Here is a 17,761-nt window from a genome sequence, read left to right as displayed (position 1 = left end):
TCCAGTTTTAGTAAATAAACTCCATTGCTTCAATTACTGTATATTAGGTGAAAGTCATATCTCTTCTGTATAGAATGCAAAGCTCATTGGTGCTCAACAACAGTACACAAACATTTGGTATCCAAAACATGTCTGAAATAAAAGCATAGATTTCAAACCAAATAAGGCCAAATTAAAATGCAGAAAAATAATTATGTCACTCTGTACATTAAAGGGATAATTCACCTTTCCCACCAAACTGCCTATGCAGATAAGGGGCATCTGTAGATAAAAACAAACTGTGCAACTTTAATTAAAGTTGAATAAAGCCCTTGCTATTAGGTGAAAGCCATTTACATACCTTATGTAGCCTGACTGGAATACTCCCAGGACGTTGCTAAGTGAGGCCTAGTCATCACTATTCACCTCCTCCATCACAGGATTGAGCTCCCAAATGCTAAACTCAGAGCTACTGCATTAGGGGAGAGAAAGAGCTCAATCCTGTGATGGCGGAGGTGAGCAGTGACCACTAGGCCTCACTTAGCAACGTTCTGGGAGTATTCCAGTCAGGTTTCAGGACATACGTAAATATACACCTATAGCAAGGCTACCATCTTTAGTCAGAGCCAGGGTGGATAAAAATCAATAATTAAAAAAAAAAAAATGCTGATTTTTATTAACCACTTACCGACTGGCTCCTGTACATATACGTTGGCACTTTGAAGAGGGATATCTCGGTAATGGCAGCAGCTGCTGCCACAACCGAGGTATCCATCTTTACAGGAGCCGGTCGGGTTTCCGATAATGGTGGTCTCCACGGCGGATTCGCCACAAGATCACCGTTATCGGCGGCGGGAGAGGTTCCACCCCCCCTCCCGCCGCTCTCCCACGCCCTCCGCCGCCGTCGGTAGCGGCGGAGGCGATCGGGACCTGTCAGTTCTTCGGTATGGAGACGAGTGAGGCTAAAATGGCGCCCACCTGTCTCCATACTGTAGGACGGCGGAAGCGACGTCATTACGTCAGCTCCACCCATATGTCTTAAAGGCATATTTTTTTTAAACAACTTTTTTTTTTGCATTTTAGTGTAAATATGAGATCTGAGGACTTTTTGACCCCAGATCTCATATTTAAGAGGACCTGTCATACTTTTTTCTATTACAAGGGATGTTTACATTCCTTGTAATAGGAATAAAAGTGATCCAAATTTTTTTTTAAAAAAAAGTGAAAAAATAATTAAAATAAAATAAGAAAAAAAACATTTTTTTTAAAGCGCCCTGTCCTGACAAGCTCGAGCGCAGAAGCGAACGCATACGTGAGTAGCGCCCGCATATGAAAACGGTGGTCAAACCACACGTGAGGTACCGCTGTGACCGGTAGAGCTAGAGCAATAATTCTAGCCCTAGACCTCCTCTGTAACGCAAAACATGCAACCTGTAGAATTTTTTAAACGTCACCTATGGAGATTTTTAAGGGTAAAAGTTTGACGCCATTCCATGAGCGGGCGCAGTTTTGAAGCATGACATGTTGGGTATCAATTTACTTGGCGTAACATATTTCACAATATAAAAAAAAAAATTGGACTAACTTTACTGTTGTCTTATTTTTGTATTCAAAAAAGTGAATTTTTTCCAAAAAAAGTGCGCTTAGAAGACCGCTGAGCAAATACGGTGCGAAAAAAAATATTGCAATGACTGCCATTTTATTCTCTAGGGTGTTCGAAAAAAAAACGATATATAACGTTTGGGAGTTCTAAGTTATTTTCTAGCAAAAAAACCTGTTTTAAACATGTAAACACCTAAAATCCAAAACGAGGCTAGTCCTTAAGTGGTTAAAAAAATTGGATTTTCTTGATTGTCAAATTTATTTTAATAAAATGCATCTAAACATAGTTTTCCATTTAAGATACAATAATAATTTAGTTTATTCAACATTAAATGGAGCTTAGTTATGTAGCACGAGGCTGTATATTCTGCAATATTAAAGATTTTGGTAAACTCATTCAATGAATCCAAGCTCTGCAAGCTGAGATAACATGCACTGCATTGACAGTCACACAATTTCACAGTAACCATAAGATAAAACAAAGTTGAGGAATATTCTTTTATCCCATTGTTTTGCAAAACTGCATGATTGAATCAGTACTGATATCACTGTTTTACTAACCCGACAACTTATTATTCTAAATAGTAAACCTTCATTTTGTTTGCAAATATTAAAAGATTCTAACTACCAGCAAGAATGAGTCCTTACATTTTAAGAGCACCTGTCATTTCAGATCCATTATGGTAGCACTGACCTGCTGCCGCCACGTCCCTCACCTTGTTGCGTCACTGCCGCATCACCAGCCATCCTATTTAAGTGAATGGGGCTGTTGGTAAGTCAACAGCAGGTCAGAGGAGGAGCCGCTGTGGGACAGTTGACAGTTGCTCTTTAAAAATTATGATATAAATCAAGTTGATTTAAATCAAGCCTTTTTACTAGTGATTTAAATAGACTTGATTTAAATCAAATCCACCCTGGTCAGAGCTGCACAGTTTGTTTTTATATACAAACATCCCTTACCTGCATAGGAAGGTTTTTTGTAAAGGTGAACTATTCTTTAACTTTTGCTAAAGTTTACCTCTCAAAGGGAGCAATTAGTATTGGCCTCTTCACATATTTTCAATTATTAATATGTTTTTAGCTAATGTGTTTCCCATTGAAATCAATGGAAATTAATCTAAGCATGGCAACCCGTGTCAAACATTGTACATCAACATCGATACAAATAACCTTGTGTGCCAAGATGTGCCTTGACATGCATTTTTAAGTGAGTTCAATGAAACAATCATCAGGCGAAAGCAGAGTTAAATTACTTAGTGTTTTTTGACATAAAATGTTTCTTTTTTCTGAAAAAGCATTTGAGGTATCCCACCAGTTTCAATGCAAATAATGTAAAGTAGAGCGTTTAATTAGCCATGACAGGCTTACCTAATGTAGGAGTGCTTGGCCTGCTCGTCACAGCTCCTACACTAAGTCTTGGCACTGTTATTCTACTTGCCGAAGTTGGGTACTAGGAGAGGAAAACATAACGTTACATCAATTACAGGTGAGCAAGAAGCTTACAACATCCTGAAAATACAAAATTTGACAAAAAGAAAAAAAAATATAAAGCTACATGAAAATGCTTTTGCTACCATGCTATTTGTACCATACTGTTCAAAATTTTGTACACCAACACAGATTTGCTATTGTGTCAATTTTCCATTACAGATACCCAATGTTTATTTGAGCAATAACAATTCATTTGCCAAGTTTAGCCAGAGGGCACCAGGAAACACTTATGTACAAGGTGTTGGAAAACATTTGCACTCACAAATCAACCAAAAAAAAAATAAATAAATACAACAACCCCCACTACTATCAGCCAGCTGTTTTTACAGAGCTTTCCAAAAACCAGCACAAGCGATACCTTTTTTTGTATTGTTTTAAGCCGATAGTTTGGTGCTGTCAGACAGTATCTGTCCGGAGGCAGTCTGGGTCCTGCGTAAGGTTTTATTAAGGGAAGTGGTGTCTGGTTCTTCTGTCTTGCAATATCTAATAAAAACTATGAAACAAAAAAAATAGGTATAATGTACATAAAAGTAGAATAAAATTAGCATTTATACAAATATCTAGATAAAACAAATGCAATAGAAAATTAAAATTGGCAGTATAAATGATTGCAATATTTAAACTGAACAAATATTTGCATCAAAGAGCCTAAAGGTAGATGCAATCCCAGTTATTAAAATCTCATAAGTTAACATGTTAACCGATTCAGCCCCGGAAGATTTTACCCCCTTCCTGACCAGAGCACTTTTTGCGATTCGGCACTGCGTCGCTTTAACTGACAATTACGCGGTCGTGCGACGTGGCTCTCAAACAAAATTAACGTCCTTTTTTTTCCCTACAAATAGAGCTTTCTTTTGGTGGTATTTGATCACCTCCGCAATTTTTATTTTTTGCGCTATAAACAAAATAAGAGCAACAATTTTGAAAAAAAAACACATTATTTTTTACATTTTGATATAATAAATATCCCCCCAAAATATCTAAAAAAAACATTTTTTTTCCCTCAGTTTAGGCCGATCGTATTCTTCTACATATTTTTGGTAAAAAAAAAAATAAACGCAATAAGCGTTTGATTGGTTTCCTGCAAAAGTTATAGCGTTTACAAAATAGGGGATAGTTTTATGGCATTTTTATTAATTTTTTTTTTTTTTTTTTACTAGTAATGGCGGTGACCAGCGATTTTTATTGTGACTGCGATGTTATGGAGGACATGTCGGACATTTTTGACACATTTTTGGGACCATTGTCATTTATACAGCGATCAGTGCGATTAAAAATGCACTGATTACTGTGTAAATGACACTGGCAGTAAAGGGGTTAACCACTAGGGGGCGGGGAGGGGTTAAGTGTGTCCTAGGGGAGTGATTCTAACTGTAGGGGGGATGGGCTAGCTGTGTCACTACGCTGATCACTGCTCCCGATGACAGGGAGCTGTGATCAGTGACACTTGTCACTAGGCAGAACGGGGAGATGCTGTTTACATCAGCATCTCCCCGTTCGTCCTCTAATTGAGGCGATAAGAAAAAAAAAAAAGAATCGCAATAAGCGTTTATTGATTTCTTTGCGCAAAAGTTATAGCGTCGGGATAGTTATGGCATTTTTATTAATAACTTTTTTTTTTTACTAGTAATGGCGGCGATCAGCAATTTTTATCGTGACTGCGACATTATGGCGGACAGATTGGACACTTCTGGCGCTAATTTGGGACCATTCACATTTATACAGCGATCGGTGCGATTAAAAATGCATTGATTACTGTGTAAATGTAACTGGCAGTGAAGGGGTTAACCAGGAGGGAGCGCTGCAGGGGTTAAGTGTGTCCTAGGGATGTGTTCTAACTGTGGGGGGAGGGGCTACTTGTGACACATCACTGATCACCACTCCCGATTACAGGAAGCTGTGAACAGTGACAGTGTCACTAGGCAGAACGGGGAAATGCTTGTTTACATTAGCATTTCCCCGTTCTTCAGCTCCGTGAGATGATCGCGGGTATCCCTGCGGACATAGAGTCCACGAGACCCACGAACACACTCACGGAGCTCGCGGCACACACGCGACCACACAGCGGCAAATTCAAAGGGACCTACAGGTACACCCATTTGCGCAGCCGTGCCATTCTGCCGACGTACATGCGGCGGTCGGCAAGCGGTTAAGCTGCCAATTCTGCCCTGAAGGTCCTTGCACAGGCACTTTCTATTATAAAGGTGACAATGCTCTGCATTCACCTTCGTTGCCACCCTTAATATGTTCACCTTCTAGAGACTACAAGTGTACAGGCATGTTCCAATGTTGGTATCATTCGAAAACCTGCTGTGAGAAATGATGCAAAGCAGTTGCTCTATGGCATGTAGACAGTAAGTGACTGCAAAGAAGTTGCAGGAGATAAACAATGCAGATGTGTAATTATATCGCATAGAGAGGGGGTGCAGGGGAGTTTTGGCATATATACTGTAAAGTTTAAGACAGAACAGGATGGCTATGACATGCACTACAGCGGGGTCAGCATACTGTTAATCGCGGGTAGGCAACAGATAGATTGTATCCCTTCCTTGCTGTCCCCTGGAACGTGGACAGGTTTGGCGGTGAAATTTACAGAAACAAATCCCCTCCTGCAGCAGCTGAAAGGTGGCTTCTCCTCTTCTCCCAGCATTCAGCTACTGCCAAAAGGAAAGGCGATCGGTTCCAGTAAATGCCACCTCTGCCCTAGCTTCTCCTATCCAGGTTCCCCTTCTTTCTGCTGCCCAGGCCCCCTGTGCGCGCCCCTGCCCACGCCCCCTCCCATCCCCCAAAGTAGTACCGCCAACATCCCCTCCTCTTCTCCCACCAGCTGCTGCGGGGAAACTTGAGGATGGAGAGCATGGGAAGGGGTTGGTAAATATGTCATTTACAGGCCCCTTCGTTTTCTGAATGAACACACAGAGTGATCGGTACCAATCACTCACTGTGTTCATAACTGAATCATAGTAAACTGTGTACTATGCTTCAGTTTGTGAACAAAAAGGGAGAATGTGCAGAGCTCTTCCTGTACATTTTTTCTGTGCAGTTGAGGCTGCAGAGATGGAAGTCGAGGACTGTGTCCTTAATCTTCTTTCTCTATCTCAAAAGTGAGACATCAAGGGCCTGTTTAGACCCCTGATATTTCACCAAACCCCCCAATAGGGCTGCTAAAAAGAATGTAAAAAAACTACTGACACGATCCACTGCATTACTGACACCAGTCCATGCACCGTCAACTTTTAAGATAGGCAAAGTTTATATTTTTACAGTGACATCTTATCATATTTCTCTAAGTTTTCCTTACTATTTAGTAGGATAGATAGATAGATAGATAGATAGATAGATAGATAGATAGATAGATAGATAGATAGATAGATAGATAGATAGATAGATACTAATCCTCAGTGATCTTTGATCATTCAGGTAGATCTCCACCTCTCAAGGGTTGCCTACCCCTGCACTACAGAGTACTGAGGAGGAGAAAGAGGGCTATGAAATGTGCGAGGAGAACATTATATGTACTGTATAGTGTGAGGATGGAGGCTATGATGTGCACTGTACAATGTGAGAAGGGCTATGATATGCATTGTATAGTGCGAGGAAGAAAGCTATAAAACATGAAATGTAGAATGTGAGAAGGGGCGCTGTGTGATGCACTTCTGAAAGGAGAGAAAGGATCGCCTCATGCTCCATAGAGTGCATTGTAAACTGTATGAGAGGGATTATAGGACACATACATGACCGTACAGAGAGAAGCTTTTATATGTTTTACTTACATCTCTTGGAGGTGGAGCGGTAAAAGATTGGTCTGTCCGACACTGTATGGCAAGTCTGACATCATCTGCATCAATATTGTTCTTCTTAGCATGACTTGAGTAAATTTTTGCATCTTCCAGTATTGTGGTTACATATCCTAGAAGGAAAAGTGAGATGTCTTAATTACATTAAAACAAAGGAGGTATTTTCTATGGCATTGCCAAGAACCACAGGTGTTAATATGGAGCTCTCAGCAGCAACAGGGCATGAGGGCTGAACAGATTCCTATATTAATAATCTGTAACTTTCAAGGCACGTACAGAGATAGGCTACATTAGAACAAAAGCCCATCGGAGCTGGGAATCCTATGTCCCATACATTACTTATTTTTTTTTTTTAAATCACCAACTTCTTATGCCTTCTACATGTTCAATTTAATTATAGGAAGTGGGATGGAACCTAACATCTTGTGTATGGCAAGTCAATGCTATTCTGCTCACTCTACCCCAAATCTACCACTCTATCCTTCATAATACAACCCCATTACAAAAAAAACTCTACTCCTAAAGCCCCGTACACACGATCTGAAAATAGGATGACAGATCGTTTTTTTTTTTATTGTTTTTTTTGCATGCTAGTCGCATATCGAACATGAAGAGTTTACTAAAGTTACGAATATTCTCGTACGACAGAATAAAAAAATTCGGAAGTGATGTCATGTGTTGTAGTGTATTTTGTATTGTATTTTCGGACGAAAACTGTACCGATTAAAAACGGAATTTGCACGACCTGGTATCGTACGAAAATAATTTTCGTGCATGTCCGATTGGATATCGGATGAACTGTTGTGATCGGCGCTCGAAAGCTCTGTACTAACATTTCGATTATCGTACGTTCCCTTCGAAAGTGTTATTTTTCGTACAATTTTCGGATCGAGTGTACGGGCCTTTAGGCTCCATGTGCATTTAGCCACGATGCAGAATCATGCAGCAAGAGTCGATTGATTCCTGTGGCTGGGATTGAGAGCTGTGTGCAGATAGCACAAAGTGCGTCCTGCTGCGATCACTGCAGGTAATTGCTGTCTGCTGTGAACGATCATGAATACCTATGTCCACTGACTCAGTGGCTTCTGCTAGCCACACACAGCTGTCAATCGCAACCGAAGGAATCTTGCCAATGGGATTTGCAGTGAGGCTGAACACCTGTGCAAATGGAGCTTTGCTTACTTTCTGCATCACACACTAATACACACTAGGAGCAGTTTAGGGGAAGCCAGAAAACTTCCAATGAGTTCAGGAATTACATTAATTCAGCCATTTTTACTTACTGTATGTGAATTCCAACATCTGGTTGATAACTCTTGGTTCATACTCGGTAATACCCATATCCTTTAATATCTGGGCCATGACCTGTAAACAGAATGATTTCATAAATATTAGACTATTACAATCTGATCAATACAGGATACCACATCACAAGGGTCTAACTTCCATCAATTCATCCAACTTAGCTGGAGAAACAAGTATATGTCAGAAAACTATTTGGCAAAGCTAAAAATTTTTTTTTTTTAAATAATCAACTTATTTTTTATTGCAAAAAGAAATATGTGCCTCAGAGCTCATGTGCCAACAAGGAACATGTCAATAGGAGGAGAGAGCAGAACGACAGATGAGCTGATCGATCTGCTACTTCTCCTTTCACTGTCCAGTCAAAGCTTGTGGGAGGAACAAGACCTATCACAGTTAAAGTGTCACCAAACCCACATCATAGAAAACTATAAAGAAATGGTGTATGCTGTTCATACTCAGTCACTATGAGATTTTCTGTAAGCTGCAAAAAACATGGTTGATCCTGCTGTTCTCTCTCCACCTTCTGTCCACGTCTCCAATTCAGCTAGGGATTTTGCAGCTGTGGTGGCAACTCTGCACATGCTCAGTTTTCAGTAAGTTTTTATACTGAACATTTCCTCCCCATCACATCTGAGAAGCCCATCTGACTATAGAGTTACACAGTAGTAAATGACAGCCCACTCCCTCCCCTCCATGCCCACTAACCAGCTAAACACAATAAGGGTGAGATATTACATGTAGATTGATGCTTTACCTCCCTCTTATTCTAAGACACAGGCTGGAGGAGTGTGACACCGCCTGTGACTGGCAGAAATCCGTCCACACCAAGTTATTGCCATAAAATAACAAAGATTTGATTTCAAATACCGTATTTATCGGCGTATAACATGCACCCCAATTTTAAGAGGGAAGTTTAAGGAAACAAATTTTTCACAGTACATAGTCCCCCTCCCTCTGCACAGTACACAGCCCCCCATCCAAGTACACAGCCCCCCTCCCCCTGCAATCCCAGGAGTCCCCCAGTCTCCTGGGACAGCGCTGCCAGCATTCTCTACAGTTAAGAAAAAAGTCACTACCAGCCCCTTCCACACTGTTCCCCCTGTGTCACTCATACTGTAAAACCAAGTCTCTATATACCTCACTAGCTCAGTTTTTTCCACTGACCTGGTCACATGACTGCTCTCTGACATTACATAGATGGTCATGTGACCGCTCTCCTCCTCCAATCTAAAGCTAAGAGGAGGAGTAGAGCAGCCAGAAAAAAAAAAAACTGAGCTATGGAGATATTTACAAGCTTTGTTTTATGACGACACTGACACAGGAGGAGCCGTGTAGAAGGGGCTGGCAAGTGATTTTTTTTTTTTTTTTTAATCAACTTTAGACTATGCAGGCAGCACTGTCCCAGGGCCAGGAGAGGCAAGGCGGGCGACTTGACACCCCCTTATGGGTGGCTCCCGGGGCGGACCGCCCGAACCCCGCCCTCTGTTGTCACACTCAACGCACTAGGGGCGTTCGGCTTTTTTTTTTCTGGCGGAACGCTCCTCTCCTGAGTAGGGATGAGCCTGATGTTCGAGTCGAGTCACCTGTTCACCCAATAGCGAACAATTTGGGGTGTTTCCAGCAAATTCGAACGCCGCGGAACACCCTTTAAAAGTCTATGGGAGAAATCAAAAATGCTAATTTTACGTACCCGGGTGGCCCCGCCCCCCTCTGAGGCACGGGGAAGCCATTGGGACGTCCCATTGCGACAGAGGGGGCGGGGTCACCCGGTACATCACCGTGTGGCCAGCCCTCAGTTATAAAAGAACTGTCATTGCGCTGAAGCGCCATAAGGTGGGTGCTTCCCATGGAGGCGGATCAATTTTGTTTTATTTTTCGGTCCGTCGGCGGAGCCATAGAGGAAGATGAACAGACTTCGAAGGACATTTTTATTTTTAAATAAAGGACTTGACCCAGGGTGTGTCTTGTGGTTTAACATTTTGACACTTTTTTGTGAATTGGTACCCGTCACCATTTCAAAAGGGGGGGGGGGAAATCTGGGGGTCCCCTTGTTAAAGGGGGCTTCCAGATTCCGATAAGCCCCCCGCCCACAGACCCCCACAACCACCGGGCAAGGGTTGTAGGGATGAGGCCCTTGTCCTCATCAACATGGGGACAAGGTGCCCTCCCCATGTTGAGGGCATGTGGCCTGGTATGGTTCAGGAGGGGGGGCGCTCTCTCATCCCCCCTCTTTTCCTGCGGCCTGCCAGGTTGCATGCTCGGATAAGGGTCTGGTATGGATTTTGGGGGGGCCCCCCACGCCATTTTTAAAAAAAAAATGTTAGCAGGGGTTCCCCTTAAAATCCATACCAGACCTGAAGAGCCTGGTATGGAATTTGGGGGGACCCCCACGCAATTTTTTTTTTTTTTTAATTTTAGTTTGGGGTTTCCCTTAATATTCATACCAGACCTAAATGGCCTGGTAATGGACTGGGGGGGGGGTCCAATGCCTTTTTTTCAATGACTTTTATCTGTATTGCCGAGACCCGACAATTCATTACAGCCGCGAGTAGTTTTGAATGACTTTTTTTCCATTTAGAAATGTCATTTTGTGCAGGGACTGTTCTAAACACGGGAAACATGCGCCCCTTTACAGGCATACTATAGACACCCCCCAGGTACGAAATTTTAAGTAATATTTCACTTTTATTGTTTGACTTTAAGCATTATTAAAATCACTGCTCCCGAAAAAAACGGCCGTTTTTAAAACTTTTGTTTGCATTGATCCATGTCCCCTGGGGCAGGACCCAGGTCCCCAAACACTTTTTATGACAATAACTTGCATATTAACCCTTAAAATTAGCACTTTTGATTTTTCACATTAGTGTCCCATAGACTTTAATGGTGTTCGCACTAATTTTTTGCATGTTCTGCTGTGAACCGAACCAGGGGGTGTTCAGGTCATCCATACTCCTGAACGCACATGTCATGGTGTTTTTTTTTTCCTGTCTGGAAATGCCTTTGTACACATAGACAGGCATTTAGAGGCAAGAAAAAAAAATGTAAAATAGGTAAAACTGGCATTTTTTTACGCCAAGTGTGCATGATTCTGATTTGTTGATGGACACGGTTAGGAATCATTCATTCATTTTGTCACACGACAAAACACCAGAACACAGCACAGCGCTCCATGAGCTACTTTGTTGCTGATAGGGCAGCCCATTCCAATGAATGGAGAGCATTGCAGGCTTCCCATTATGTACCAGTAACCTTGTGATGTAAATGAAACCACTATGACCATCCTCACTCAATGCACCACTGCGGACAGCCATGATGGCGGACACCGGATTAGTTTCACTTTCACTCGGCCCAGCTTCCCCCGTATACACCCTCCCGCTCCACACACAACCATTACCTGAGCATCCTTCGGCGCACTCTTAGGAGAAGCCATCTTCGCTTGCTCCATAGTCTCTTACACTCCACACCGAACCACTTCCGGTTGAAACTAAGAACAGACGGAAGCGCCCTCGGTCTGGTAGGTTAGAGCAGCCATCTTTGTTGAGGCAGAGTGCTCGCCTTGTTTCTACGCATAGCGCCATCTGCTGGATCAAGCGTGATATCTGCGTGAAGCGGTGTTAGGCTCTGTACAGTTTCATCAGATTTGGCGACCCGTCAGAATTTGTAACGGAAGTGACGTTCCGTAGTCGCCATCTTGCTACACCCCACACTCCTCAATAGTAAGGATACAGTGAGAAGGCGGCAAGCAGACATCTTTTTACACCCACCAGAGTCATGCATTTCACATTTATTTTTAACAGTAAACGGAGCTTATATGGTAAAATACAGTATTTAGAAATCCGATGGACTGTTTAGATGTTGAATTGTAAAAACCTGCTGATCTCACAGGTTTGCTAATCTGACAGAATGCCGGTGTTTTATCAGATTTGGCGACCTATTAAAATGTGTAATAGGGTTACCCGGACAGTTTGGGTTTTGAATCATGTGTCCGGATTTCAGACCATCTGAAACCTGGATACGAGATTCAGACAGGAATGTGGCTAGGAACAGGGCCTGATGGGTGGGTAATGGGGCACTATGCACGCCACATTACTATTCTCTTTGGAGCGCCCAAAGGTGTCCCAAGTCTGTTAAAATCCTATAGTGTATGCTAAAAAAATGTTTTTTTTTTTGCTGTGTGTCACTAAAGTGATCGGGTTTAGCGTTTTAGAAAACGTGGCAACTCTAATGTGTAACGGAAGTGACGTTTCGTCGCTGCCATCTTGCTACACCCCACACTCGCTCACAGTAACGATAGAGTGGGAAGGGGGCAAGCGAACATCTTGTTACACCCACCGATGTCTTGCATTTTACACTTATTTTTAACCACTTCAGCCCCGGAAGGATTTACCCCCTTCCTGAGCTGACCAGAGCATTTTTTTGCGATTCGGCACTGCGTTGCTTTAGCTGACAATTGCGCAGTCGTGCGACGCTGTACCAAAACAAAATTGACGCCCTCTTTTTCCACAAATAGAGCTTTCTTTTTGGTGGTATTTGATCACCTCTGCGGTTTTTATATTTTGGGCTATAAACAAAAAAAGACCATCAATTTTGAAAAAAAAACAATAATTTTTACATTTTGCTATAATAAATATCCCCAAAAAATATATAATAAAACAAATTTCTTCCACAGTTTAGGCCGATATGTATTCTACATATTTTTGGTAAAAAAAAATTTGCGATAAGTGTTCATTGATTGGTTTGTGCAAAAGTTATAGCCTCTACAAAATAGTTGATGGATTTATGGCATTTTTATTATTAATTTTTTTTTTTACTAGTGGTGGCGATCTGTGGGACTGTGACATTATGGCGGACAGATTGGACACTTTTGACACTATTTTGGGACCATTGACATTTATACAGCGATCAGAGCTACAAATAGCCACTGATTACTGTGCAAATGACACTGGCAGGGAAGGGATTAAACACTAGGGGGCGATCAAGGTACACACTTCTCCCTCCTGATGTGGGACTTACAGGTGAGGCTCTGTAGATACTAGGCAGCCCACAACCGGTGCTTGGCTTGGGGGCAGTAGGACTCTGGGGCATTACGTTGTACAAACAGGGCAATTGTAGTGCTGGAAGAAGAGGTGAATGGGGCAGTAGGTAGGTCAGTGAGGATGACAGCATGGCTCCCCGTAGCTGTGGGGCTGGCAGTACTAAGTGTTGGGAGTGCTATCCTACATCACTTGGTCTCAGCCATATAGTAAGATTTTACAGCACACTGATAGTTGATGGAGACCCCCTCCCTGCTCCTCCTCTTGATCTCTCTACCATGCTGAAATACTGCTCCTAGTGCCACCTGGCACAGATCCCTTCTCCTCCCCACCCTGGGCCCAGCCTTTCCTCTCCCCTTGAGCTCCGCTACGATCGGTGGAACTGCTCATGTCCCAGGTGGCGGGAGGTAGGTGGCTGCGATGTCCAGGTCTCAGCACTGCTTTCCCCTGGATGTCAGCAGGGAGAAGGTGAGTCAATCTGCCCCATTCTGCCACTCTCCGAGCTGTCAATGCAGGTTAGGGAGAGCCCCAGGATCTACATCAACTGATGGAGGAGGGAGATCTGTTACTACCAAACCTCAGCCACTGTGTCCATTCGCGCCACCATTTTTTATCATGGGGCCCCCTACTGGCCCTGCCCCCAGTTGACACCCACACCACAGCCCATTCCCTGTACAACATGAGGAGAGGAGAAGAGAGCTAATAACCGGCTTCTCTAAAAGGGACATGTACACTGATAATCAGGGCCATTATCCCATAATGGCACCCAAGCTTGATGCAATTCTGCTGCAAAAGGTTGCGTGTAAAATTGCGCCTTTCAAAATTGCTTGAAGCTTGTACCCGGAAAAGGAGCAGGAGCTTCTTTCAAGTGAATGGGCTGGCATTAAGCGACACCCAAAATCGTATGCAAATCACTCAAAATGAACATGAACCAACATACCAACTGACCCATTAGTCTTAAACCATGGGTTATGTTCCGCTATTGTCTGCTGATTGGACACGCAAAAACAAAGGGACATCCTCTTATCTCTATGTAACCCCTCCTACACCCAGTTAGCCTTAGTTTTTTACTAATGTTCCCTAGATGGTGGACCCCTTCTCTCAGGGCTGGTGCAAGGATTTTTGACACCCTAGGCGAAACCTCATTTTGCCGCCCCCATTGGCTCCACACCTTTTGTCTGCCCATGTAACAGGAGGTGGCACTATACAGAAAGCATCAGCTCTGCTTCCTCTAGTGATGGCTCCAGTGCTGCGCCTCTAATTACACTACTGGCCAGACGAAGCAGCTGCCTGAGTCTGAGTTAGTTACATGCTGCAGCCTGCAGAGCATGCAGACACAGATGAGGAAATCAGCGGCCGAGCGCCCCTAGGCAGCAGTGCGCCCTAGGTGGCTGCCTAGTGGTAGCACCGGCCCTGCCTTATCTCTACTGAAAGAAGCTTACCTCTGCCCTATAAAGGATTGCCAGTAAAATTATGATGTTTTTCTCTCACTCTGTACACCCACGTGGGGTGCCCTTTCAATTGCTCCCAAGCATGCTAAAACCTTTCCTGTCCAATCAGTCTTGGAACCTGTCCTAAATGGTGACTGGCCTCACCCTGAGAAACTATTTTCTCCTCATTTTGTTTGCAATATCCTATTCAAAGAGAGCTTTCCCACACAAATAGAAAGTCCCTTTTGTGGAGATTGCCATCTCTTGTTTAAACAAGACCCTGCTCATGCCTGTAGAACAGTGGTTACCAACCCTGTCCTCAAGGCCCACTAACAGGCCAGGTTTTATGTATTACCTTGGGTAGATGCAGACTAGAATACTGCAATCACTGAGCAGCAAATTATATCACTTATGATGTATTTCAGTTATCTTGCAAACCTGGCCTGTTAGTGGGCCCTGAGGACAGGGTTGATGACCACTGCTGTAGAGAATAATCTGTGTTCAAGGACTCAATATATAAAAGGTTGGAGGCCCTCTTTAAAGCCCTTTGTGTCTTGGCAGGCCCTGCTATGCAACCCCCAGTTGCTTCTATGGCTGGTTGGTTTGTCAGGCTTCGATTGCCTGGACTAAGTGCATGGGTCAAAACCCTAGCTCCATCCATGGCTTTATACCACCGCCTTGGTGGACACGCTCTGCCAAATCTCCAGGGTGAGCTTTTCCTCTGTCCATATGTGGAATCTTTAGCTCAAATGCTGGTCAGCTGAACCCCTATGCAAGAAATGCCTAGAATGTCTGCCCCTTGAAGGAGAACACCTGTTTGGTCCCTCCTTGGATAAACACATCAAAGGGATCACAGAAGGCAAAAGTACTCTCCACGGTTAGCCCTTCTACCTCTGAGGTTAGAAAAAGTTCCTTTTTTGTCCCCTCAAGCCTCCATCTCCAAGTTCAAGATTGTACCATACGTCCCAATGAAGGTGTGTCCTCACTTGTCAGCCTTCTCAGCCTCCTGGTTCCAGAAAATATATGTATGGGTCAAGAGTGTCATTTCCAGGGGCTACAAACTGAAGTTTAAGGCTCTGTCTCCTCACTGCTTTTAAATTTGTCCCACTCTCCGCTCAGATGGGCTGATATTCTTGCTGTTGTTCAGCAGCTCCTTTTTCAGGGGGTCATTACCCTAGTCCTGAATGAGAAACACTTTTAAAGTTTTTACTAAAATCTATTCACAGTTTCCAAGCTGGAGTAATTCAGCCCATTCTGGCTTTGAAAACTCTCACCTTCTGCAGGTTAAAACGTTCCATATGGAATCAATCAGATCAGTCATTGCCTCCCTCGTTTTGGAGGATTTTCTGGCTTCAACATACATTTGGGAGGCTTATTTGCACATTCCTATCTTTCCTCCTAACTAATGCTATCTGCGTTTTGGGGTGGGCAATCGGCACTACCAATTATGTCACCTCTTGCTTTGGCCCGTCTATGGTCCCCTGAGTTTTCTACAGGGTGCTTGCCCTAGTCTCAGCTGTACTCTGTTCCCAGAAGATAAATATAGGCTACCTTGATGAGCTTCTGTGCATGTATCAGTCCTCCCTATCCTGTAAGCCAATGTCCAGCAAATAGTGCAGTTTCTGTAGAGCTTCTGTTTGATTCTTAGTTTGTGGAAGTCATCACTGGAAACAACTCATCATCTAGTTCTGGGCCTGATAGTGAATATGGCTCTGTCCAGGATCTTCCTGCCCAGGAAGTTCTGTCCCTCCACTTCTGTGCGCAGGCCATTTAGTCCCAAGGTCAACCTTCAGTTTGTGCCTGCAGTGTGGGACAAACAGGTTCAGTCCTTGGACCCCTCCCCTGTGTCTGCAAGGTTGGAATCTCCCAGGCATGGTGGATTTCCAATCTGTGCTTGAAGACATGGAATTTCTCTCCCCCCTCCCCAAGATGTGTAAAGTTCTCATGATGGATGACAGCCTTTCAGGCTTGGAAGGAGCCCTAGATACCTTAGAGCCCTTTCACACTGGGGCGGTTTGCAGGCGCTATTGCACTAATAATAGCGCCTGCAAACCGACCCGAAAATGCCGCTGATTGCATTCCAGTTGAAAGCCCCGAGGGCTCTCACACTGGAGCGATGCGCTGGCAGGACAGTAAAAAAAGTCCTGCCAGCAGCATCTTCGGAGCGGTGAAGGAGCGGTGTGTATACCGGTCCTTTACCGCTCCTGCCCATTGAAATCAATGGGACGGCGCGGCTATACCGCCGGCAAAGTGCCTCTGCAGAGGCGCTTTGCGGTGGTATTTAACCCTTTCTCGGCCGCTAGCGGGGGGTAAAACCGCCCCGCTAGCGGCCGCATACCGACAGTAAAACGCCGCTAATAATAGCGGCGTTTTACCGCCGACGCCGCCCCCCGCCCCAGTGTGAAAGGGCTCTTATTGGTACAAGGAACTTAGTAGTTCAAAATCAGGAGAGCAGGATAGGGTGATAACTCTGCTGCTCCACCAATAATGTACGGCGAGTAAGCTTTGTCACCCTAGGACAGGAAGTTACTGGCAGGATCACCAAGTTGATAAACACAAACAAATGCAGCCACCAAATCTAAAGACCGGTAAACTGCATTATATTTAATTTTTGTTTTGGGGATTAGATAGACTTTAATAAAAACTGTAGATTTAATTACATTGAGAATTACTTTAAAATTAAATTTACATGTTAACGCTTATTTATTATTATTTATATTTTTTTATTTTATATTTTTATTTATTTAGTTATTTATTATTACTTAGTTGAGTAATTAGGATTCAATCAACTTAATAATGAAAATGCATTTACAGGAGTAGACAAAATAATGGAAAAACACTCAAAATATATTAACAGAAAAGACCTAGTAAGGATTGAATGGTATGTTGCGTTTTAGGGCCCATGCACACTGGGTTTAAAAAACACTGCTTTTACAGGAGTTTTGCACTTTCTTTCTGCCTGTAGAAGCAGCTCAGTGTTATCCTATGTGTCCATGCATATTAGGACGTTTAGAAGCATATTTTAAGCTCATCGTTTAGAGCAGTGGTTCTCAACTCCTGTCCTCAGGACCCACTAACAGGCCAGATTTTAAGTATTACCTTGGGGAGATGCAGACTAGAATAC

General features: G+C 43.3%; 1 protein-coding gene across 1 annotated transcript in view; it reads right to left on the bottom strand.

Moving 5' to 3' along the window:
- Positions 1-11,704, bottom strand: part of LOC141107987 (transcription initiation factor TFIID subunit 9-like) — a 42,508-nt gene extending 30,804 nt beyond the window's left edge. Inside the window, exons 1-5 of the mRNA XM_073599114.1 lie at positions 11,569-11,704; positions 8,153-8,234; positions 6,846-6,982; positions 3,431-3,565; positions 2,950-3,031 (exon numbers count right to left, since the gene is read on the bottom strand). Coding sequence (XP_073455215.1) covers positions 2,950-3,031; positions 3,431-3,565; positions 6,846-6,982; positions 8,153-8,234; positions 11,569-11,619 — 487 coding nt within the window. The 5' untranslated portion in view covers positions 11,620-11,704. The remainder of the gene's footprint in view (positions 1-2,949; positions 3,032-3,430; positions 3,566-6,845; positions 6,983-8,152; positions 8,235-11,568) is intronic.
- Between the last annotated feature and the right edge of the window lie 6,057 nt (positions 11,705-17,761).

The sequence above is a fragment of the Aquarana catesbeiana genome, linkage group LG09 (assembly GCF_042186555.1).
Source record: "Aquarana catesbeiana isolate 2022-GZ linkage group LG09, ASM4218655v1, whole genome shotgun sequence".
Taxonomy (NCBI): Eukaryota; Metazoa; Chordata; class Amphibia; order Anura; family Ranidae; genus Aquarana; species Aquarana catesbeiana.
Note: the sequence above shows the minus strand (reverse complement) of the source record. Positions and strands in the feature narration are given on the sequence as shown.